This window comes from Podarcis liolepis, assembly GCF_965112155.1.
Source record: "Podarcis liolepis genome assembly, chromosome: 1".
Lineage (NCBI taxonomy): Eukaryota > Metazoa > Chordata > Lepidosauria > Squamata > Lacertidae > Podarcis > Podarcis liolepis.
In genome coordinates this window covers 113,493,194-113,519,331 of record NC_139554.1, presented here as the reverse complement: position 1 = coordinate 113,519,331, position 26,138 = coordinate 113,493,194, and the positions used below count along the sequence as shown (strand labels likewise).

Sequence of the window (26,138 nt, the reverse complement as noted above, 5' to 3'; positions counted from 1 at the left end):
TCATTTAGTGGCCTGATCATTTTAAGTCAATAGACAAACCCATGTGTGCTGAAATAGCATCAGCATTACTTGATCAATGGTTATCTGTCTACTATATATTTTGGAAAGTTGTTTGTTCGCTATGCATTTGAACACCTCCTAAGATATTGGCACCAAATTTTGGGTGATGGTTCCTAAGATCGAGAAGCAGGGTTTATGTCTACAACTGGATACAATTGCATGCCATTTTGAATCAAAATGTCAGACTGAACCTTGTAAAACTGCGCTGATCTTTAACCACTGATTTCAAACCTCAAATATATTTTAGTTTTTTAGAATTCCCAAGCAGTTCAGGACACTGGGTTGATGTTGTTGTTGTTGTTGTTTAGTCGTTTAGTCGTGTCCAACTCTTCGTGACCCCATGGACCAGAGCACGCCAGGAACTCCTGTCTTCCACTGCCTCCTCCAGTTAGCTCTGTACTACCTCAATATAGTTGCATTATCATTTTGCTGTCTCATCCTACGCCACTTGCTTTCCTTTGCCTGATATGCAAACACAATGGAGTTTATACAAGATGGTCAATCAGGGCTAAATAATAATGAATAGTAAGAATGTGAAAATACAAAATGGTTATTTGTGAACCATTTACCCTTGGCTGAGGAAATCAGTCCTTCACAGTGACCATAGCTGCAGGGTAAAATGAAGTCTTCCTCCATACATTTCTAATATATTAGATCAAATATATTTCTAATATATTAGAACTACTGAGCTGGATGCAGAGTTAGTAATGCATAGAGAACCCCCATTAAAATCAATGGGATTTGCTTTCAATGGGGCTACTCTATGCATGGTTAACTCTGCATCCACTGTACACTCAGTGTAACACTCCTATTATATTTTTTAAAAAGATAACATATAATAGCTTTCTGTTTTATATCAAAAAGACTGCTGTAGAAAACCATTTTTCCTAGCTGTACCAGGTGCTGGATCAGGTTATCTTTCCATTTCTCTTGTTAAGCAAAACATTGATCCAACTATATTCGGAGCTATAGAGCTGTTCCCAGCTCTGCCCAAAGGCTAAAGAAAGGTGAATTCTCCTCTTCCCATAAGTCTGTCTTACCTGTCCTCTGGGCTGCATAATTGTGTATCCTGCCTTGGGCGGAAGTTGCCCTGCCTTTTAAGGCAACACCATAAATATAACATCATTGACCTGCAAAGGTAAACAGTGAAGGAATGTGATTTTTTGGTCTTGCTGATATTCTGGTGTGCAGTATGCAGCAATCCTAATTGTACCTTACGTGCATACAGGCATTGATTTCTTGAGTCCTAGAAATGGCAACCACTCTGAATTTACTGAAGAAGCCTCTGTAGACTTTTCTTTTCTTTTCTTTTCTTTTCTTTTCTTTTCTTTTCTTTTCTTTTCTTTTCTTTTCTTTTCTTTTCTTTTCTTTTTTCTAAAGAGGCAGTTTTGTAATGGGCTTATCCAGTACTCCCACTCAAAACGTGTGCTCGTAAAAAGCAGGCAAAACAGCTGAAAAAACACTTTTGAGCTATTGCTTATTCTGGGGGCATATTCATGTTATATGAATCGTACTATACATTTTGGCGATTGTCCCAAGTTTCCCCCCTCCCAGCCTATTCTACTACCCGTTGTTTCTTGATTGAGCAAATATTTGGCTATTTTATGTTGTTTTGCTCTTGCTGGTTCTGCTATTTTTGCGCTGTTTTCCCAGCCAAACTGACGATCAGTGGAAGGCAGGCAATAGAGAATGTACAGAGAGCGATACACAAACTTTGCAACTTGTTACGGCTTTCATGGGTCTCTAGACCCAGCACAGGAGAGAAGGGGCAGCTGAATGCAAGTGTTTTCCTGCAATAGCATAGGATCTTAGGGAGCTGCCCTACACTGAGTCAGATACACTGGTCCATCTAGATCAGCCCTGCTTACTCTAACTGGTAGTATCTCTCCAAGGTTTCAAACGGGGCTGGCCTACCTGGAGCTATTGGGAACTGAACCAGGGACCTTCTGCACGGAAAACAGATGCTCTAACCCTGAGCTACAGCTTTTCACACATAGCCAATCCTTATGCTGAATTTGTTGCAACAGCTAATCTGCATGCAGAATAGCCTCCCACTGAACGCGTAGCTGCAGAATGCAGGCCACATGATTCAAGTTTTGCATGTTACATTATACCCAGAGCCACTTTAGTATTTTTGCATGACAACAAGGAACATCTTTGAAATTTTAGTGGGGTGGTGGTGGTGCGGGAAATACAGTGGTACCTCGGGTTAAGTACTTAATTCGTTCCAGAGGACCGTACTTAACCTGAAACTGTTCTTAACCTGAAGTACCACTTTAGGTAATGGGTCCTCCTGCTGCTGCCGCACCGCCGGAGCACAATTTCTGTTCTCATCCTGAAGCAAAGTTCTTAACCTGAAGCACTATTTCTGGCTTAGTGGAGTCTGTAACCTGAAGCGTATGTAACCTGAAGCGTATGTAACCTGAGGTACCACTGTACACACACACAGGTTTACCTCCTAAAACCCCAAGCAAAAAACTCCTCATGGAATGCATTCTTCCCATCTCTCCACCTCCACTGGAGCCACCTGTCCCATCTGAAAAGCCTGAAGGAGGTGCTTGGGAATTTCATTGGATACAACGCTGGGGTCTGTGGACAGAAGGGGGAGGTGGCTTCCCCTTGTGTGAGCAGAAGGCCTTCAGATCCAAGCCAATTGCTGGTGTGGAAGTGTCCAGAACATGTATCCAATGAGCATTTAACAATACATTTGTCTGGCAAAGGAGAAATCTAGTCCTGTGAAGGCTAGTTGTAGGAAAGTCATTGTGGACTTATGGCAAAAAATAATAATGGAACAGACGACCAGTTTTTTATTGCCACATTTTGTATTCCTCTCTTTCTTCAGAGAGCCAAGGGCAGTTTACATTGGAGTCATCCTATTTTGTCTTCAAATGACCTTGTCTGGGGTTTGGGGGGAGAGATGGCAGCAAGCCCCAAGGTCCTTGAGTGTGCTCTCAACACAATTCTTCCTGATCCAACACTCCTTCTGCTATATCACATTCCTTCCTAAAAAGCAAACAACTAGGAACTTTGAGAAAAGCAGATTCTGATTAAGGGATTTAACCTAGTTATGAGCTGTATATTACATTATTATTTTTCTTCAAATGAGAAGCAAAGATTGCTTATTACAAATCTCTATTCACTTTCAAAAGAGTTTAGTTTTGGCGTAGTCTTCAGGTGCTCCAAGCCTGGCGAATCCCATAAAAAGTTTGACTCTTCTGTCTGATATAAACATTTCTTCATCACCTCCCAAATCCTTGGCAAGGGCTTTTAATTCCCTTGCACTGACTAATGAGACAGCGTTTTGGACAACAAAGACATAATGACAATTTAAACTGAAAATTGCTTGTCCTTCATAAGGTAGCACCCCCCACCCCCTCTTTATTTTAAAATGGGTTGGATCTAAAGGTTGACTTTGTCTATATGTAACCAGTGTCTTATAGTAATCATTAGCCACATGCAGAAGGACACAGCCTTTGGAGTCAACCTATTAATTTCGTTAGTGACCCATGGAAGGGTTCAAAATAGAGAGCTGGTCTAGAACAACCCTCCACAATTTGTTGCCCTCCAGAAGTTATAGTCTGCAACTTCTATCAACCCTAGCCAGAATGCTAGGGTTGCCATATTTTGTAGAGCAAAGAAAGAGAGCACACATTCCCTGACTTCTAGTTTTAACTATGGTTCGCTATGATGACTCTACCCATGAAAATGAGGACATGTCCTGGAAAAAGAGGGCATGTGACAACCCTAATGTTCAGGGATGATGGGCGATGTAGCCCAACAGCATATGGAGGGCTGAAGTCTACCCCACCAACCCTTCAGCACAATCCAGACCTGCCTAGCCCTATATAGCCCTGGCCCCAGACCCAGCTCCTCAGTCCGAGCAACTTTTTATTGGGAACAGCTGCCTTGGCTAACCATGTTTCCCGTCTACTTGGGACCCTGACCTCCAGCTGATCTTGGAACTGTGTCATGGACTCTGATCATCCAGATACTACCCTGAAGCCTGACCCTGCTGCTTCTCTCTGAACCTGACCGTCACTTGGAGTGAAAAGGCAGGAGTCTGTTTGGGTGGATTCAGTTCAGCTTAAAAAAACTTATTTGGAAACAAGGGACTCCTAGAAAAATATGTAGATGCAGAAAATCAAATTTCTTCATAAGCTAATCACCACCCAGAGCACCCTAGATACAGTGTGAATGGCCATCTGGAAGCACCTATCGTGTCCCGGCACTCTAGGGAATATGAGGTGTTTGTGGCTGTTGGTGTATCAACTTCTGCAAAGCCTATTTCTAACAGGGACTTAGCTGTGATTCCTTTGAGGGGATGTGTGCTAACAATAACCATAGAACTAGCAGGTTGCTTATGCTGAAACACTAGGAATGGGAAGTGGTTAAATACCCAGTGCAGATAATGGAAAGGAAATGAGACCACTGTAATGTCTTTGCTTTGATGCTAGCACAGTGTTATTAAATGTTTGATTTTTAGAAGTATTGGGCATGTAGAATATATTGACTAAGGAACTGAGAAAAAGAGATTACCTCACCACACAGCTAATTGTCTGGTTTTACTGTTAATGAAAACTACTGAAGCCAAGTGTCCCATCGACAGGCATCAGAGTTGCAAAGTGAGGAATTAGCCTAAGTGCCTTCTGTGAATGTGTGTCTTACAAAAAGGAGAGAGAGAGAGAGAGAGAGAGATGCAGCAACACACATTTCAAATTTGTAGCAAGTCCATTTGATGTTATTGAGGTTCAGCACTGAGAATATTGGAACAAAATTGTGGTTTTTCACAGCAATGGTGTGAAGATTTGTGACTGGTTTTAGAGCCCATCTTCTTGGCTACTTGTCAAAGGTGCTAAATCAATTCTACAGCATCTCTCTTCCCCCACCCAAGTTTTCCTCCCAATCATTCTCTGCTATATGTAATTATATGTGATTTTCCTTCATAAATAACTTAAAATATATGTCCACCAGTGGATGTGAATAGACTCTTTTCCAACAGCAATATACATAGTATCCTAGAAGAGTGGTCAGAGGCTCCGTCTAAAGACAAGTTGATATGTAGACCCAGGATATCCAGGCTTTAGTGGCAATGAAATACAACGTGATAGAATCGCAGCTTAAAACTGTAATGGGTCACCACATACAAAACAAATGAAGTATAACTGTAGTGAAGCTTGAATGTGGACCAATCACGGCCAATAATAATGGTCCCAATTAAGGTGCAGTTGTGAGCAACCAGTGACCTACAACCTGTAACTTCAGATGTGGCTCCCTATTAAAGGACACATGTAGCCCCTTGAACAGGAGCATAATAATTGTGATAAGGATATTCTTTCTCATGTGCCTCTACATCAGTAATGCATGCTGTTCACTTCTCTTGTTGGAGTGCAATGCTTATTTGCAATAGGGCAGGGGGAGGAACTTTCATTGTGACTGACTAATCTATTTCTACAATGAAGGAGGCTTCCTAATGTGAATCTCCAGAACTAGGAGACCACCAGGGCACAATGGAGCAAGCCGAGCTGCTTGTTGCAGCACCGTGGAAAGCTCCAGGTGAGCAACTTGCTTTGACTATGGGCTCATCCACACTTCCACTTGTCCTGCAACTTCCCCCCAGGAAAATCTGCTTTTTACCACTGAATCGGAGCAAATGTCAATTAGGTTTTCCATGGATCGACATTTGCTCTGATTCAGCACTGAAGAGTGTGCTTTCCCAGGGAAAAGAGCAGGGCAAATGGAAAAACATGTGGACCCACTCATGCCTAGAAAGCACAAGAAGAGCAGAAAATGACTCACACCCATGCTTTCTAGGTGTGAGACAAGCAAAGCATAGATGAGGCCTCCGTCTGGGACTTGACTGAAGACTTTCAGCTCCCCAAGTCCAGATAGCCCCTTTCAGGCTGCACCATTTTTTTGAGGGCAGGCTTGGAGCCTAATTCTCATTTTTTTTTTTGCCCAAGTGCAATACTTTACATTTCTCCCTGTTAAACAAACAAGATGAACTTTAACAGGGAGAAATGTAAAGTATTGCACTTGGGTAAAAAAAATGAGAGGCACAAATACAAGATGGGTGACACCTGGCTTGAGAACAGTACATGTGAAAAGAATCTAGGAGTCTTGGTTGACCACAAACTTGACATGAGCCAACAGTGTGACGTGGCAGCTAAAAAAGCCAATGCAATTCTGGGCTGCATCAATAGGAGTATAGCATCTAGATCAAGGGAAGTAATAGTGCCACTGTATTCTGCTCTGGTCAGACCTCACCTGGAGTACTGTGTCCAGTTCTGGGCACCACAGTTCAAGAAGGACACTGACAAACTGGAACGTGTCCAGAGGAGGGCAACCAAAATGGTCAAAGGCCTGGAAACGATGGCTTATGAGGAACGGCTAAGGGAGCTGGGCATGTTTAGCCTGGAGAAGAGGAGGTTAAGGGGTGATATGATAGCCATGTTCAAATATATAAAAGGATGTCATATAGAGGAGGGAGAAAGGTTGTTTTCTGCTGCTCCAGAGAAGCGGACACGGAGCAATGGATCCAAACTACAAGAAAGAAGATTCCACCTAAACATTAGGAAGAACTTCCTGACAGTAAGAGCTGTTTGACAGTGGAATTTGCTGCCAAGGAGTGTGGTGGGGTCTCCTTCTTTGGAGGTCTTTAAGCAGAGGCTTGACAACCATATGTCAGGAATGCTCTGATGGTGTTTCCTGCTTGGCAGGGGGTTGGACTCGATGGCCCTTGTGGTCTCTTCCAACTCTATGCTTCTATGATTCTCCTCCAAGGATTCCCACCAGGCTTCTTCCTTGTATTGTCCCTTACCTTTCTCGCCCTGATCTGGCCGCAGTGATCCATGCGACGGTCACCTCCAGGCTTGATCATAGTAACACGCTCTACGCGGGGCTGCCCTTGAAGCTGACCCAGAAACTCCAGCGGGTGCAGAATGCCGTGGCGAGGCTCATTTCGGGGTCCTTGCCGCGGGATCACATTCATCCAGTGCTTTACCAACTGCACTGGCTCCCGGTGGAGTACAGGGTCAGGTTTAAGGTGCTGGTTTTGACCTTTAAAGCCCTATGCAGCCTAGGACCCTCGTACCTCTTCTGGTATGCCCCGCGGAGGACCATAAGGTCCACAAATAACAAGACTCTGAAGGTCCCGAGCCTCAAGGAGGTTAGATTGGTTTCAACTAGGACCAGGGCCTTTTCAGCACTGCCCCTGACTTTGTGGAACACTCTGCAACAAGAGACTAGGGCCCTGTGTGACTTGGCATCTTTCCACAGGGCCTGCAAGACAGAGCTGTTCCGCCTGGCCTTTGGTTTGGACTCTGTCTGACCATTATGTTTCCCTCCCCTTATGGTCTTGATTTATCGGCTACTTTAAAATGAGGCTGCATTTTAAATTGCATTTTAACCTGTATTTTAAATTGGTTCTCCCCTCTCTTTTTCCCCTATTATGTATTTATTGTGATTTTATTGGTTTTAGCCGCCTTGAGCCTGGCTCTGGCTGGGGAGGGGGGGGGTATAAATAAAATTTATTATTATTATTATTATTATTATTAGTAGTAGTAGTAGTATACTGACACAGAACATAAGAAGCTGCCATAAGCTAAGTCAGACCCTTTGATCATCCAGCTGATGTCTGCATTGACTGGCAGCAGCTTTCAAGGGCTTTAGAGAACTGTTGTAGTCTCATTGCTGAGCAACAACATGCAGAGCTCAGTGGAGTGGGAGACCAGCCAACCAGCAGAGTCTCTGAGGTGTACTTACCTGGAATTAGAGTCAGTATCCAAAGTCAGGTCCAGTCCTGGGGTTGGACAAACAGCAATCCACATGGTCAGACAGTCCAGGGGTCAGGGAATCTGATGATCATGGGGTCAAGGATTAAGACGAGCAGCAAGGTAGGGCCAGGAACTACAGGCATTGTTACCAGTATCTGACTGCTTCTGGAAGCTCTGCTGAAAAAAGCTGAAGCCAGCTGGTTCTCATCAGTGCCTTCTCTTTTGTGTCTGTGATGGCTGATCAGCTACAGGTGGAGTCACTCCATCTTCTCCCCCTTCAGGCTGCTGTTTAGCAGGTGAAGCTGATTCCTGGGCCCATGATATCAAGGGATATTTCCATTCCAACTGGCTGTGCTGGGGATTAAACCTGGAACCTTCTGCATGCAAAGCATATGTTCTACCACTAAGCTATGACCCTTCCTAAGGGAAATGTGGGTCCCTGGAGCAGAAGTGGTGTTGGTTCCACAATGCTCTGAGGGTATGGACTACAGAAGTTCTGATCTGAGGCCATCTGATTCATGGGCTCAAGATCTGAACTGGTCAAGATGCTGGAGCTCAGGTTGGTTCCTTCCTCTGGTGCTGCTGGCCTGATGGAACTGGCCAGCCCCAATCTCTGTCTGGCTCAGAAGCCCAGGCTGCTGTTCAAGGGAGGGGTTTATAGCAATCCCCCCCCCGCGTTCTAACAATGTGAGAAGGTCCTCTGGTTTCAATCATGTGCAAACGAAAGATAATACCTTCCCCAAATACCTTCTCCTTTGCTTCAGATAAATGAAACAGAAAAAGTAACAGGGTGAAAGACAGTTCAGCACAAAGAGTGGGAGAAATATGCAGACAAGCTCAGGGAAATGAGGGGGAAATTGTAAACTATTTGTGTTAGAAATATGGAGCTGCAAACATTCGATCATTTTAATCTCCTCACTCAGTTGTGATAAGAGAAAAATATTCAGGCAGCTCCTTTGACGCAGGAGGGTAATCTTTCTTCTTGCATGCAAGTGTCATCTTCTTCATTTTATTTTTATCCTTCCTATTTTCTCAAAAAAGAAAGAGAAATTACCTTTCCTCTTCGCTGTGCTCCTATCGACCTCCCCTAAAGGTCCTCTTTTTTAAAAAATAAAATAAAATCTGTGTGTACTTTGAAGAACTCTGGTAATTTACAGAAGGTTTGGCTACTGATAAACTACCACTATAAGATGCTGCAAAAGAGATCAGCTTTGTTGATAAAAGTCTTGAGAGGCCCCTTCTACCTGCTTCTGAAGTCCTCTGGAGAGGAGAAATCATTTCCCTGGTGCTATTTCACTGAGGCTGCATAAGCACCATGCGTCAAAAGCACATTTAAAACCCATTTTCTTTCCAAAAAGATTCCTAGAAACTATAGTTTGCTAAATCTGTGAGGGGTAAACTACAATTCCTATGATTTTCTTTTGCGGGGAGGGACAGATCTGCTTTAAATGTATGGTGTGTGTATGCAACCTGAGATAGGGCACACCTCCATTACCATCGGTTTTTGATACAGTAGGAGTGCCTAGTGATTCCCAAAACGCCATTCCTCCTTTGCCCCTTCCACCTTTCTAAGCCCTCTTGCTACTGCACTTTATGAGCCATACACTGAGGTGATTTACGAGTGCAGTTGTTCTACACAACTCCCTGTCACAATTCCCTGAACCTGACAAGCCTGATATTTTAAACCTCCTTTGCTGGAATAGATGAGCCCACATAATTAAACCGCATTTGCTGGAATAGCAGACACCATTTCATGATGTTTTGCCAGCCATACACTAAACCACCACTTCTCTGCCTCAACAAGGAAGGACGGTGCTGGCCACTAACTTGGATGGCTGCAAAAGAGAACTCGACCAAACCTATCCATTCTTCAGGAGTGCTCACTGGAAGGACAGATCATGAAGCTGAGGCTCCAATACTTTGGCCACCTCATGAGAAAAGAAGGCTCCCTGGAAAAGACCCTGATGTTGAGAAAGATGGAGGGCACAAGGAGAAGGGGACGACAGAAGACGAGATGGTTGGACAGTGTTCTCGAAGCTACCAGCATGAGTTTGACCAAACTGCGGGAGGCAGTGGAAGACCAGGAGCGCCTGGCGTGCTCTGGTCCATGGGGTCACGAAGAGTCGGACACGACTAAACGACTAAACAACAGCAAAGGGTATCAAAGGCTCTGAGCCGCAATGGCGATGTTCTGCCTCCATTTTGGGTTAGCCTCATCTGCAAGGACTCACTCAGCCATGTTATTCTTTACCTGCAATATGAATCTGTTCAGGTGTGGAGAATATAAAAGCAGACTGATGATAATAATACTGTAAGAGGAATGGGACAACAGAAGTTTTGTTGTTGTTGTCAAAATTCATTTTCAGGCACTCATCAGGAAGGATTTGATTTGCCATCAACTTTTTGAAGATTACATATCGCTCAACGCACTGTGTTAACACGTCTCCCCCCCCCCCCAGCCCCACACACATTCTGGGTCGTAAGTATCATTAATCAGTTTTGTACAGCTTGCATTAAATCATTTTCAGGGAGTAATTGCTGAAGTTGATTTATGATTCTAATGCCAAAGCTGGCAGTTCAGAGGCTCAGTTTGGCAGAAAGATTAAATGAAAGAAAGAAGGGAAAGAAGGGAAGGAAGGAAGCAAGGAAGTCTGTTTTCCCCTCCTCCATAGCGTGAAGACAAGCAAGGGGAGTGGAGCATAATGGCATCCTATTTACATCAGGCATGGAGATTTACAGACTGGGGACTGTCACAGGTGAAAAGAAGTTAGCTAATGAAATCTGAACTTGTACCACAGAGACGTGGCATTGCTTGCCTCCAGTCTTCTTTCTCCCTGTGAATAATTCATTGAGGAACAACTTTTCACCTCTGAAAGTCAAAGGTAAATTTCCTGTAGATTTCTCTCTCTGTGTATATGTGTGCTTGTTTGCTTAATTGCTTCTTAGATATAAAACGAAGCATGCACGCCAACTTCTAGGACCTGGGGCAGTTTCTCCCTCTCCCCCATATATTTTTAGGGGTCTGGACCCCCTCAATGTTCAGAGGGTGTTCAGCTCTGACCCCTGGCTCCCTGAGACATCACAAATGTGACCTCTGGGCATTGTGTTGGGCCCCGTCAATCAGCTTGCGAAGATGGAGTCTCTGGAACGAAGCAATACAAACACACAAGTGCGTACACACACACACACACACACACACAGAGAGAGAGAGAGAGAGAGAGAGAGAGAGAGAGAGAGAACGATAACAACCACCCACCACTCACTGACTATTTCATTCCCAGAGTAGGGGACCATGAAATAATAATAAAAAAATTAAAAATATATGGGGGGGGGGGAGAACAAAGTTCAGAATCGAAAATTACAGATTCCATAAAAACAAATTCAGTCAATAATATTAACGGCTCTGTCATAAAGCAGACAAAACAAAAAATGTCAAAGCCTTATTTTCAGGTGACTTGACCCAAGATTTGTAAAAGGGCAACTTTCTTTGCAATACTTCTCAGCACCATACATCATTTGCCCTAAAAGTGTCAGAAGCAAAGGTGAGGCAAAATTCAAGCCACCAGGGTCACATTCATATTATTATTATTATTATTATTATTATTATTATTATTATTATTATTATTATTGTTATTATTATTATTAATGTACCGCCCTATACCTGGAGGTCTCAGGGCGGTTCACAGAAAAGACAGGGTGGGTCACAGAATGCTATAGCAGTTTCTGGGATGATGATGATGATGATGATGATAATAATAATAATAATAATAATAATAATAATAACAACAACAACAATAATAATAATAATAATAATAATAATATATTTATATCCCGCCCTCCCCAGCCGAAGCCAGGCTCAGAGTGGCTAACAACAGTAAAAATAACACAGTTCACATAAAATCACAATCAATTAATTGAAATACATTCTAAAATCAATTCATTCTAAAATCAATTCAGAGTCAAATTAATGGCAACCATTGATTGGGCTAGAGTTCTATGAGGATTACAGAAGCCATTACTGTTAAGGATATTAGATGTTTAATTTTCCTGAAATGGGAATATTTATTTGTGTAGCTGTATGTATTTTAAAAGGGGGAGGGGTTTCTTTAAGGAACACCTCTCATGTGATTGTGAGGTACTTTTTGACAGTTAGTGAGTTTGTCTGTCCAGCTGTTACTGCATCTCCGTGGTGTGTCTGTGAGGAGAATACAGGACACCGTAAAAGACAGTTGTATTTCTGTAATAAGTCAGACAGAGGGTGATCCCTATAATGCAAATAGGGAGAATTCTGTCCAGGAGATTTCTTTATAAAGAATAAAGAAACAACTCTTTGCTGAGGTAAAGAGTGAAGTGGAAACTAAGTGAGATTGGACCCATGTTCATATGAACATGAGCATGTAAACATGTTCTTCATTTTGATATTTATTAAAAGAATCTATTCAGTTACCCAGAAGAGTTATTAGCCTTTTTGGCTCTAAGTTACTCCGCTACTTCACATCATGTTGAATTTTTCAATTATCAAATCACAATTACCCTGTGTATTCCCAAATTTGCTGAAAGAAAGGCTAGTCATTTTGCAGAGATGCTCAAGAAGCTGAATGTAATTCTGAATCTTTTGAATGCAGTTGAATCTGAAACCCTTCGGAAGGTTCCGGATCTGCTGTGCATGCTTCTGAAGCCGCAGCGGGTGGGCAACGTGGCTAAAATTTCAAGTGTACTTTGGGGAATGACACTTGACACAAGGCATTACTTGTTTCTTAAAACTCTCTAAAGTGCAAAGGGAGACCAATTATTATTTTGAGACAACTTTACACAGCACCAGAAGTACATTCTTCTTCAATGAGCCTTCTGGGTCAGAGATAGTGTTAGAAACTGAGATATGATAGTTAGGAGCTAAAAGGCACCTTAAACCTAGGTTATGGGCGCAACAATGGAATGTCTAGGTTCATATTTTAAATAACAAGAATATCAAGGTGAAAATGAACTGCAGCTAAATTATTATGCTCATTTTTCACATGGTCTAGTCCTTCCCCTGGCCACTCTCCTAATATTCTCCAGTCTTCAGAGTAGCTGGAAGTGGCACGGCAGAAAAAGGTCCTCCCTTCCCTCCACTCTGCAGTTTTAATCTGAATTCTCAGGCACAGTACTGAGCCCAGAACTCAGAAAGTACTTGTGCTAATGAAATTCCCTGTCACAAAATGCCCCTAGAACAATGGAAGTTTCGAACAATGGTCAGAGATGGGCCAATGTAATATATTAGAGTTTATGTTCTGGTTCTCTCCATGCTGTTTTCAGTTAAACACCTGCAACCCTTGTCCTAACAAAAAATTGGGATAAACAATAATTTATTATCATTATTAATTACCTGCCCTTCACTCTAAGGTCCCAGGCTTCTTTTTTCACCTGGAAACCATGCTGAGATCTCCCTCTAAAATGTGGCTACTTCCTGTTGAAAAGGACTAGCAAGAAGTTATGGGCACCAGATAGCTTGTGTAAATAAACAAATGTCAGCCCACCTATTGTTGAGATAATGGATCTCTTTTTCCAAATGGCTAATATGCATTGTCCATAACCCACAGCAGAGTATCTTTTTGAAGGAACTAAAACATGGAGATTTACCAGTTGCAGATCATCTTGCTCCAAAACTTCATTAGGCAAGTTTCCACCCAGTGTTTTAAAACTTATAATGCCAAAACAGATCCCCCTGCTTGAACAGAAATACCCCCACATCCTTTCACACATTTTCTACACATACCAGCCTTCAAACTCTTACGGACCACATGCTGTAACTAAGGTACAGTCCCTTCTAAAATCCCAGCAGCAAATGTGATTTAGAAATTTCCAAACATATGTGGGTGTACAACACAGGCCATTCATCCCAAGGTTCACTAGCTTCATCTGGCTATCTAAAATTAATTCCAGGTTGTTGTTGTTTTTTAGTGGCATTACTATGCTACAAATTAAGCAGTGTGATTCAATGATACCATATGGGGAATGTTTCTGGGCCAGTGAGCCATGTATCAAAGAGACAGCTCCACTTGAACTATAATGGCACCAGACTGCTGGAGTTCATTTCGGAAGTGTTTTGTGCAGGGATGTGTGCTCAGGGCATTGCTCACTTTAGCAAGGAATCCAAAGGTGCTTCAACCACCTTATCCTATGCCAGGCACAGGCAAACTCTGGCCCTCCAGATGTTTGGGACTACAATTCCCATCATCCCTAGCTAACAGGACCAGTGGTCAGGGATGATGGGAATTGTAGTCCCAAACATCTGGAGGGCCGGAGTTTGCCTATGCCTGTCTTATGCCATGCCAAGCTCGAGTGCAGCAAAAAGAATGCCCTGCATTGTTCCATCCATTTCCAGGTCCTTAGATCATCATCACCATCTTCTAAAAAACTTTGCCCTCCCGTTGGAAACAGTGGGAAGAAAAAGGGAGGGAGAAAATTAGAGGGGACTCTCAACACGTATGCATTTTTAACCCTGCTTGCTGCTGCTCCCCCAACACAGCTCTTTTTCCCATACTGATGTTGGTACTCCAGTTGAATGATCCAGTGGTGGCAGGGAGGACCTGACACTGGGTCTTAACTCTCCAACGTCAGGGAGGGAGACCCGATCTGTCCTATGGGCTCCTGGAATGCCCTCCCAAGGACCAGAGAACCGCAGCCTTAGGTAGGTGTATCTCATACGGTTTTCCATTATTGCTATCACCAAATTAAAAACACAGCACAGCAAGACATTAAGCATTCCACAGTGATATGCAAAGTACATTATATCCCTGTATTCATAATTTCAGTCATTCATTAACAATGACGGTGTAATCAAGTGACTGTGCCGCCGTTTGGTAACTTCCTAGTGTGCTGTGCCATAATGATGCTGTTTTCAAACAGAGGTCTCATTTAAAGGTTCCACGCGAATTCTTTTGCTCATTAATAAACAGTTTGCTATTTTTCCATGTTGTTTTATTAAAAACGTGCCTTCTTTAAAAAATACACATTTATTTTACTCTTTACAGACTGCAGGTAAAGATGTTTTTGGAGATTATCCTTGTTGTCCCAAACGACACCTGGTGTGTCTTCGGTATCCGGATCACCTTTATAAAATGAAGTGGGGGAACCCAAGGGAAGAAAAGGGCCAGAACAGCAATATATTAAGAGAAGAGATACTTAATTTTATAAATATCTTATTTTCTGTACATTATTGCATTGGGAGCCACAACTCTATGTAGTGTCATCATATAGGAAAGAAGTTTAGAAATGGCAAATATATTTATGAATAAATACACTGGTCCGCTGCCTCAACAAGCGCGAAATGTGGTAAACATATAAATTAGGAAACTCTCTTTTGAAACGGTTGTTTAGCAACACCAGTGGGAGGGGTGTGGGGACCAAAGCAAAATAAGTTAAATGAAAATAGTAAATGAGTCACAATCTTAACGATCTCATATATGGCTTTCTTATTCTGGATCTCTCTAAATAAAATGTTAAATTAAAGACATACATTAAATTCTTTAAAAGAAAAAGCTCCAGGGCTGCTCTGCTTCCAAACATTTACACGGCAACTAAAATGCTTTAAAATCGAAGGAGAGGTAAAACTCGGGTACTACACAAAATACACTAGCCCAAAACAACACACAATCCTTAGCAACAGGAGCACATAGGAAATAAGTTGCAATCTGTTCTCGAGCTGTCGTCAGCAATTCAAGCATTTGTTTCACCTAGTTTTTGCTGCAGTGAGGAAGATCCTAGTTTTCAAGTCAGACAGGAAAATATCCCATGTTCTTTGTTGTTTTTTTAACGCATGTCGTGTTAAAAAGCAGATGAACTCTCACTATATTTTGTGCACAATTAAACGTTTCGTAAACCATCGATCCAAGTTGTGTTTGTTGAAACAACCAAACCAAACCAACTCCGAAACAACAACAAGCCTCTGTTGTCTAGATTGCAATACCCGTCGATGCAGAGTCCCACAACCCGCTTTCAAGCGTTAGTGCCTTAAAAACACAGTCACTGGAAAAATACGGAATCTTTATTTGCTTCCTCCAAATGGCCGTAGCAATGAGATGCTGTTGATTCAACCATCAGTAGGGTGCAAACAGGATAGATGTGGGAGTAGCTCGGATGGGGCCGTGCCCTGCCCTTAGGAGAGCCGTGGGTATTGCAGGTGTTTGGAACAAAGCTGCTGAAGGACGTGGAGGAAGAGTCAAAGCAGTAGATACTGCAGCAGCAGCGGCAGCAGCAAGAGGAGACGAAAGGAACGCAGGGGCCAATGGCTTAATCATATCTTTCTGGAATGCGAGTTTTGCCTACAGGAAGAAGGGGCAAAAAACATTAAATGGTAATTTCGCCAATTTATGAGACCCACCAAAAAGGAGGGGGGAATCCACACAACAACAACAACAACAACAACCAGTGCTGTTTTTCAAGAATAGTTAAGTGCCAGAACTCAACAAGAAGTTGTTACAGTCAGTCTCTGTGAGACTTGAGGCAGCCCTGAACAGGTTTGACAACAGCCACGTTCACCACCTTTGGAGGTGCTAAAAACTATGGCAAGCAGTCTCCCTAGCTGGTTTGGGGGTCGCCCCTGGTTCTGGTGCAGGTCTAATAAATACTCCCTCACATCCCTCGTTCTCTTAGATTCAGGCAGTTGGCTAGGGCAGCTAGGAAGGGCCCTTGCACAAATGCACACACATGCAGTGGCAGAGGTCTGGTTGGAAAGCTTAAAGCCTGCCACCGCTACACAGGAGTCAGATTGATGAAAAAGAAATACAAATTGGTGCCGCCCTATAGCTTGACCAAGTATAGCTAGGAGCAGCTAGGAGCTACGTGGAGTCATAGATCTAAAAAAAAAGTGTAGACTTGCATACGCAGGCCAGCTTCTGTTTTGACATGAAATGTTTGTGTCGGGCTTCTCAGAAGTATGTAAAGGCAAGAAGCAGGCGGGGAGAGGTGCCCGAATTGTGCTCTGGTGTGCTCCAGCTGAAAAAAGCACTAATAATAATAATAATTTATTAAAATTGTAAATCGCTCTTTATGCGAAGATTTTAGGGTGGTTCACAATATAAAATTGGGGGACGGGGGGACGGGACCAAAACAAATAAATGCCACCTATGCCTCCACAGGGAGGACCAGCAGCAATGAGGGCCTTTTATCAGCTTGGGCTGGTTTACCAGTTCTGCCCCTACCTAGGAAATAAAAGCAGACCTTGCCATGGTTACTTGTTACCTGCTTACATGCAGACTAGACGAGTGCAATGCACCAAATGTGGAGCACCCTTTGAAGATGGTTTGTAAGTTCCAGCTCAGCAGCTTGTGACAACCAAGGGGTTCCCTTGCCCTCCTTACAAGCTCAGCTACATTAGTAAGTACGAGACAGCAGGGCCTTTTCCATAGTGACCCCATCAGTGCTGAACTCCCTCCTATGGGATCTACATTTGGCCCTTCCTTTTCTTCAGTTACTTTACTGACTTTTTTCTGTTTCAATTGCTAATGCTTATGCATGCTTTAAACATTACTATTTGTTCAGTGTTTTATCTTTATTGGGTTTGCATATGTTAATGTTATTTTTAACAGGTTCTATCTATCTATCTATCTATCTATCTATCTATCTATCTATCTATCTATCTATCTAAAATTACATTGTGCTGCACTGATCATGTTGTAAGCTGTTTTCTGGAGGATTTTGCCTGGAAAAGTGGGGTATAAATACCTAAGCAAACGAGTAAGTCCTTAAAATTCCACCTCCTCCTTTTTAAAATTTTCTGCCCAGGAGGTTAAAAACATCCAAGTGATACCGTAACACTGTAAAGCAGACTGCAATTAGCTATTTGCATTAAGGTTAACCTTCTACCGAATGTCAATATCGCTGCGCATTATATGGATTAGCAGAATTGACCCACTAAAATGTTTCTTGCCAAGGTTAATGTGATTATTTTTCTAAAGGGCACTGACAGCCTACCATTACTGGTTTATTTTCTTCGTTTTCGCTTCTATTTGTGGATAGGAGTCAGCAGGTGATTTCCCCCCGACAGTCCCTGATACAGCTAAAATTAGCATGCACAAGTGGTTAATGCACTTTATTAACTGAGAAAGACGTGTATGCAGCGTCGCCTGATAGCACCTCTTGAGGTAGTCAGCTTCATGGACCCTGACTATACTTTCAGAGACAACAGTGATGGTCAAAAGTCCTGAAAACATTGTACAAGCAGCAATGTATGAAGTTGGTCCTGAGAGCTCACTGCCTGCTTACAGATACAAATGAAACACTTAACTGGGTCTTGTGCTCCAGCACGCACCTGCTTCAGCTCCCCTACCGTGCAACTAATAAGTGGATATAGCCTGAAGCATTTTAATTTTATTCTTTATAATTATGCAAGGATATTAGTGTTTGTTTGTTTGTTTGCTTGCTTCTAAAGGTCATTTGGAACGTGCTGCACTTTAAAACTGAGAATATACGTTCCTTAGGCATCCTTGGCTTGCAGCGCACCGCGGATGCACTCCAGGTTCGTTAAAAATAATGGTGGCCGACTTCAGTGGGGAGCCTCTTTCTGTAGGAGGCTCACACCCATCGTAAGAACATAAGAAGAGTCTGCCGGATCAGGGAAATGGCCCTGCTGCCCCAGCATCTTGTTCTCACAGGGGCCTCCCGGCCACGCAAGACCCAAGCAAACTCTCCCTTCCTGTGCTTTCCAGCAACTGGTACCTAGAAGCATCACTGCATCCGACCCTTAAGGCAGAGCAGAGCCATCATGGCTAGCAGCCCTTGAGAGCCTCTTCTAGATATCTTCCCTAACACAGAGATGGTCACAGAATCTTCCAACACTGTATCCTGGACATGAGTGCCCACGAAAGAGAAATTATGTGGGGAAGGATTTCTACATTGCAAGATAAGCTCTGTTTTTTGAGGACGTGGAACTATTCCGTAGCACCACAGTAGTTTTAATAGCTGCCGTTGGAATGGGCAAGAGGAAGTTGAGAAACAATCAAGAGAAGTGCAGTGGAGTCTGTTCCGCCCTCTAGGGTTCAATTTAAGCATTGCCTGCTGTTGCCTTCAGTTGGAGGCATGAGAAGAAAGGGACATTGCAAAAAGGCTTGCTTAAAGGCAGAAATGTATTCCCCTAACGTGCACTGCTTCGGCCTTTAAAAGAGATGGAGTGCATTTCTAAAAAGAAAAATAAGACACGCTACTTGTTCCATTTCAGATGGTTTATTCCTCCCCTCCAGCAGCAGCTAACTTCCTTTGTGTGTGGACTGGCAGATTCACATTTGACATACACCTAAACTTGAATGCACTTGGAATCCCCCAGTTATGGAAAAATATAATGCTACACTCAGGCAACACTTACTGCTAGAATACTTGGACTTCGTTGTAGTTTGTTATAAGGGCTATATTTCGGTTTTGTAGGCTTCCCTGCAACTCTGTCCTTGTGTCTTCTGCTGGAAATGTGCTGAAAATGTAAAACAAAACAAAAAATGTTCAGTTTAAAAGTCATTACCTAATACCGGATGATATCTAATGTTAGCCATAATTGAAGTAAACTCAAAGGAATCAGGGGACTTCAGTTACACGAGTCCAATGATTTCACTCGGGTTTGACTAACACTGTATATCACCTGCTGCAGTTATTGTGCGAATCTGTGAACTTACTCCAAGAAAATAAACTGCATAGAGCCCCAGCAGAAGATTTAGATTTCAGGAGTAAAACCCCAGTAAAACCATGCAACCGGAACATTTAGATATTATGATTGTACAAATCAGGTTAAAAAAACTCCCAAACCTATTACTTAAAATCTGTGTATACTCAGATTTTCATTAGGAGACAATAAAATCAAAGCGATAAATTGTGATTCAAGAGAGCAAGAGGAGAAGGTGCTGGATGACAGCACTGGTCTTATTATGTGAAATTGCCAGCAGCAGATGGATGGTGATGATCCAGGAAAGAAGGGAATTCTCATCCCTATATATTTAAGCACTGGGAGGCTGCAAGTGCTGCAGCCAGTACCATGCCAGCACACAGCGGCTGACTGGAATCATCCTGGCTTGTATACAAGCTGTTCTCATCGGCAGAGGAAGTGGCTCTCAGCCATTAGCAAATCCTGCCTAAATATTTTCAGACTTGTTCTTGAGCACCTATGAGGTTTATATATCTGCCAATTTAAAAGCAAAACCTGGGATTCAGGATCTGGTACCCTATCTTTGCACAAGGCAGCTGGATTCCTTTGCTAACATCTGGGAAGCGGAATTTGGTCTGCCAAATTAAAATTAGCCACTTAATCCGACGAGCGTGTGATACGAAACAAAGGACTCCCGTGATCTATGAATGTGGCATGCACTATGCAAACCCAGTGATTCCTGATGCTGTCGCCATACCTGCTTAAGTTGGATTTCTGAGTTGACATGGACGTCACAGATCTCACAATGAAATGTTTTGTTCTGCAGTCCTGAGCCCATCGTGACATTCTGAGCCTTCAGCCTGGATCCTGGTCTAGGGTAAGACTTGATTGGACCGGCACCATTCCGAGCCTCAACCATTGTCTTGTGCTTGGAACCTGATGAGCCACATTGCAAAAGCATCAGAGATTGTTTCTCCCTTAAATGACCAACTAAACATTTTCAGCCATAATACCATTTCCATCACTTTCCATATTTACACATAGGGTAACTATGAAGGAAGGGCTTTGCTTTTTTTGTTACCTGCCCAAAGGCATTTTTCCCTTCTTTTGCCTTGGGTTTTTGCAAGTGAACAATATCTTCTTACAAGCAGTAACAAAACAACACCCTGCCCCCCAAACCAGGAGAGACTAAAACGATGAAAACCTAACACGTTGACATGGAAAGCCAGTACGGAGATGACTACATTATATACAGGTAAGTATAACTGCATTATGTATTTAATCCATCCTTTTAATCAAGAAGTCCATATTTCTCTCCTTGGCTTGCGTAAGGAATCGTGTAGGTTGTTTTCTGAAATGTAAGACATCAAGATGCACCAGGTAGAATAGAGAAGTTTGACTGCTTCTTTGCCTTCCTGGCACAAGGTTTACCAGTTATATTCTTGGCCATTGCAATCTTCCAAACATTATACTAAGCCTTTTTGTTCGCAATGTGTAGGGAACTTCTGTTGATGCTGGGCTCCTATCAGCCCAGGTCAAAATGGCCAATGGTAAGTGTTAGGGCTCCAAGGGGTTGCTCGAGAGCAAGCAGGCAAATGCCTCCCTGCTCGGCTGTGAAGCCTTGCTTTTGATGCCAAAATAAACTTTATCTGTCCAGAGCACCACTTTCCCGTGGCTGGCTCATTCACTGGCAGAATCCGTGAGTGGGCAGTCCTTAAACCTTCCCCAGCAAAGTAGTTTCTTGACGCCCAGTCTGCATCTCCCCTCTCGGCGCGAAAGCTTACTGCGCAAGGAGGGCGTGGGTAACGGAGGACCTCTCTCCTCCCCGCTTTGCCCAGGCAAGGTGTCCTGGCACTGCCTCGCCTCCTCCGAGCCCTGAAGCTCCTCTCCACTGGAGGCGTGGTTACTCTCCTCCGCTGAGGAGGAGCTGCTTCCCATGATCTTTGGGGGCTCTCTGTAATCCATCCGGCTTTTACCTCTCCCCCCTGAGCCGATGGCAGTTCCCTGACAGTAAGGGATGATGGGAGTCCATGTAGAAGACTCGTTTTTCCCACCCCTGTTCTGTGAAGTTAAGTTTTCAAATGCTTCTCAATGAGAAACCCTTTGCAGAACTGTGAGATTGTTCAGGAACCACCTATCATTACAGGCACTGATTAAGAAAAATCCTCTTTGGATCTTGGTGACCCTTTAAAAGAGTCTCCCAGAATCCACCACTTTAGAATCCTTGGCATAGGTGGAGGAAAATATTTTTCCCCCCAGGAAATAGAGTTGTCCTCACAATTACTTCCTTTTTATCTGTAAGTCATTTTTGCCACCTTAAAAAATAGTTTTTCATTTCAGCACAAAGGAGAAGTGCTGGAAAATCATGTTCACCCAGTGCTACAAATGAAAGCACGAGAAAGCTGAAAAGCTTTCAGTTCAGCAAAACAGATCACCTATCTGTTTTGCTGAAGTAAAAGCTTTTCAGCTTGTTCACCTAACAATGGAATTTCATGAGAAAACCAGAAACCAAGGACAGAACTACATGAGGGTTGGAAAACCCAGTCCTCCTGAGTTTGACTCAAAGTGCTTAATGTAGGGGGCAAAGGGGAATCAGTAGGCAGATGTGTAGGTGCTGGACCATTTCCTCCCATCGTTTGATTCTCCTGTGACCTTCCATTTCATAGATTCATAGAATGGTAGGGTTGGAAGGGACACGGGGTCATCTAAGTCCAACTCACTGCAATGCAGGAATCTTTTGCCCAATGTGGGGCTGAAACCCACGACCCTGAGATTAATAGTCTCATGCTCTACCAACGGAGCTATCTCCATTTCCCCCCATTCACCCCACATTTGGCTCAATAAGCTCTATGGAGGAAGGAAGTTTCTCTGGGGAGGTGTGGCAGAGAAGTGGTGCACAAGGAAAAAACCACCCACCCACTCCCTGGCCATTAATTCTCCTGTTGCAATCCACATTACTCTCAACCAGCAATTCTGTGTCTGGGAAACACCAGTGGTGTTTCTAGGGTTCCAACAACTTTCAAGTTATGCAAGCAGCTTCTATTCACCAGAAAATAAGTAAGGACTGCATGAAAAAAGGCACACAGGACTTTTGTTCTGCAGTTTGTTACCATCATGAGGGAAACAGAAGGAAAATATGGCTTCTTGTTATTGGCCTTTTTTTAAAGAAAAAAAATCAAAGGCAAAAAAACACTTTGAGGTATGAGATTCACAGGCATAATTAAATTCTCCCGCAGAAGCAATAGTAGGTTTTTAAAATCTATATTCTTTCAGTTACCTGGTTCATTTCATCTACTTAATACCACTCATGCATTACTTTTTCTTATGCATGAGTGATATTAGCTCACAAAGGCTTCTGCCACAATAACATACTTATACCTAGTTAAAACACTGGGGAGGGGAAGCAGATTTAAGACGTATGCTTACATCAATATTATGTATGAAGTGCTTTACTCATTCATACATGTGCTCATGTCCCTTGGAGAAACATGCAAGAAAATACAAACACTGTACAATCACATCACGATCGGATGGTGGGCTTTTTTGGCCATATTTTATCAATACAAATAATCAAAATATTCACTTCGGGAAAATACTCCACAGAAAGGAGTTTTGATGCGATTGTGTCTACCAGTGATGCGAATGCACACGGTAAATTTGGAGAGAGGGAAAAAATATTTTATTTCTTAGATTTATATACTGCCTTTCCACCAAGGCCCCTCTGTCCTCACACCAAACTTGCCAGTTAGGCAGGGCAAAGAGATAGTGACTGGCTCAACATCACTCAGCCATCTCCATGGTTGGGTGAAGATTTGAATCAGAGTCTCCACAGTCCAAAGTAAGACCCTCTCGAGCACTGCACTACACTGGCTCTTGAAAGACACAAAGGAACTAAAAGTTGAGGCAAACTGAACATGCACGATGCCATGTATAAAATAAAGAAATAATAAAAATGAGTGGTGGAGGGTTTCCATTACATTGCTTTGGCTTTGGAAATGAGACCAGGCTAATTTGGAACTCCAAAACCCTTGGAGAAATTCAGATGGGGAGAATTTCTGAAGGCTTCCTTCTTTATTTATTTTTACAATGTCTCTTACAGAGCCCTTCCTGTGCCAGCACTAGATAGTCCTTGCACCAGGACAAAAGGCGTGTAGGTCCTACATAGGAATGGAGAGAGACACTGAATAAGCAACAGCTGACCAGTTGTTACCCTGGTCACTGAGAGCATCAGGAAAGGCCTTTTCAGCAGTTACCATATGCAGACCTTCCAAGTGTCTCTATTTTCCAGGGACAGTCCCGAATTTAACAGAAGCCACCCCGGTTTCTGATTTGATCCCGGAATGTTCTGCTTTTCCTTAGGACGTCCCTATTTTCATTGGAGAAATGTTGAAGGCTATGGAGTTATGTAACCCCCAAGCCAAGGAGATAAGCAACTCTACAGCCTTTAGAAGACATCTGAAGGCAGCCCTGTATAGGGAAGTTTTTAAATGTTTGATGTTTAGTTATGTTTTAATATAGGTTGGAAGCTGCCCAGAGTGGCTGGGGCAACCCAGTCAGATGGGAGCGATATAAATAAAACAATGGTAATGGCAATGGTAATAAGAATAATGGAATAGGACGTCCCTATTTTCATTGGAGAAATGTTGGAGGGTATGCATGTGAGGTGGCCCTCAAAGGTTCTCCTTGAAATGTGAAATCGTGAAAACTGCCTTCTGATTTTTTTGTTCTGCAACAGCATTTCCTGGAGTAAGAGGGGGAAATACAGATCCCAGGAAGTTGGGCAAAACCATCAGTCTGGGCAACAAGCGCATTCACAGGAAATGGCAGCGCTAAGCATGCAGTAGATGCCTATTTCCGTATAACCAGATGATTCAGAGCTTTAATAAAGAACAGGATTTATGCATCCTGTGTTGTCTGCAGACAGGAATCTAGTACCGTAATTGCCACTGTATATTTTACATAAAACACCCTCTCCTTTAAAAAAAAAATAAAGGAGAGGCAAAGAATTATTACATACACCACCATGTCTAAATGCCAATTATATTAACTTCTTTCAGCCCTCCTTCCACCCCTCAATGATGCTTTTAGTTATTTCTGGCAGATACTCACCTGTGTTATGTGCTTCTAGCTGTGATAGGGAGTTCACAGCCACTTTGCATAATGAGCAGTAAAGCAGTTTTTTGGCTTTCTCCTCTTCTGATTCAGAAATGGCATTAGTAGTCCCATTTGTGCTCTTGGAAGAAGTTGATGATGAGGGTGTAGATGTTGTTGCTACCACTGCAGAAGTGACAAGCACTGCTGTAGCTCCAGGCTCAGGTATAAAAGAGACCACTTCAGCATTTGGAAGCTGACTAGAGCCATTCACTGTCAGGTTTGCCTTATCTTCTGAAAAAGAGAGAGAAAGAATATTAGGCTGCCAGGTTGTCCTGTAATCCAGATGATGCTACGAGGACCAGACACGACCAGTGTCTTAGGGCACTATCTCAGGGAAATTCAGTTCAGTTCACACTTAAAGGCCAGTTGACCAAACCTACATTTTCTGAAGCAACATGTGAACTGTAATGCAGCTCTTCTGTTGGAATCTGCAAGCGATGTAGTTTTCCAGGCAAACAGCGTTTACAAGAATTAGGGGAAGGTGCACATAAAAATTAAACAGTTAGTGGAAAAAATGCATTATATTAGGGGAAGTTGCTTGCAAAAAAATACAAAACTGCATACAAAAAGGTGTTTTTTTAGGACCTTAAAATATGGATGAATTTTCATGATTTGAATTTTCAAATTGCTGCAGAGATGTGGAATAAACAATACGCACTGCAGTCAACTGAAGGCAACCAACCATTCCCTGGGCCTCCCCAATCTCTCTCACTGCCAATGAAAACTAATAAATGAATGGAGAAAGAACCTACCCACACGATGCTGACACAAAAACCTTGCACAAACAGATGTAAAAGAATGAAAGTTTACAACCACCCACCGTTTTCTCTCTCCTCCAATTTCCACCACTCTTCTCCCCCAACCTCACACTGGCCATAACATTAGTGACTCACATTGATCTGTTAAAAAGTCTCTATGAACTGAAACGCCTGCCAACCTAGCAGTTCGAAAGCACCCCTGGGTGCAAGTAGATAAATAGGGACCGCTTACTAGCGGGAAGGTAAATGGCGTTTCCGTGTGCGGCTCTGGCTTGCCAGAGCAGCTTCGTCACGCTGGCCATGTGACCCAGAAGTGTCTGCGGACAGCGCTGGCTCCCGGCCTCTAGAGTGAGATGAGCGCACAACCCTAGAGTCTGTCAAGACTGGCCCGTACGGGCAGGGGTACCTTTACCTTTACCTATGAACTGAAAGCAGAGATGCTGTATGTACTTTTGTTACCCCCTGTGTTTTGTTATCCTGTGGCCGGATTCTGATGAGTGGGCACCGGGAAAAGGGGGTTGGAGACTGGCTTGGGAGAAGGAATCTGTGAAGGGTGAGAGACAATAGAAGCAGGAGAAGCTTGAGGATTGGAGAGTGAAGAAGAGATGCAGGAGGAGGGAGAGGATGCCACCCAATAAAGGGTCTTCACAAGCATTTAAACCATGAGTAGGCAACCTAAGGCCCGGGGGCCGGATCCGGCCCAATCGCCTTCTAAATCTGGCCTGCAGATGGTCCGGGAATCAGTGTGTTTTTACATGAGCAGAATGTGTCCTTTTATTTAAAATG

The 26,138-nt window shown here is 43.0% G+C and overlaps 1 protein-coding gene and 1 long non-coding RNA gene across 14 annotated transcripts in view; one reads left to right on the top strand and one right to left on the bottom strand.

The window, feature by feature from the left end:
* The first annotated feature begins 14,344 nt into the window (after nt 1-14,344).
* On the top strand, nt 14,345-15,325 carry LOC310704328. The gene is made up of 2 exons (XR_014524720.1): nt 14,345-14,502; nt 14,846-15,325. It is a non-coding gene; the product is annotated as an uncharacterized lncRNA (long non-coding RNA).
* ZNF385B (zinc finger protein 385B) overlaps nt 14,771-26,138 on the bottom strand; it is a 182,399-nt gene continuing 171,031 nt past the window's right edge. For 11 of the 13 annotated variants that reach the window (XM_083496618.1, XM_083496626.1, XM_083496622.1 and 8 more), the window contains 4 exons: nt 24,550-24,825; nt 20,198-20,376; nt 19,174-19,275; nt 14,771-16,135 (listed from right to left, as the gene is read on the bottom strand). In XM_083496618.1, the coding sequence (XP_083352744.1) occupies nt 15,911-16,135; nt 19,174-19,275; nt 20,198-20,376; nt 24,550-24,825 (782 nt within the window). In that variant the 3' untranslated portion in view covers nt 14,771-15,910. The remainder of the gene's footprint in view (nt 16,136-19,173; nt 19,276-20,197; nt 20,377-24,549; nt 24,826-26,138) is intronic. The other 2 variants (XM_083496623.1, XM_083496628.1) reach the window with 1 other exon arrangement.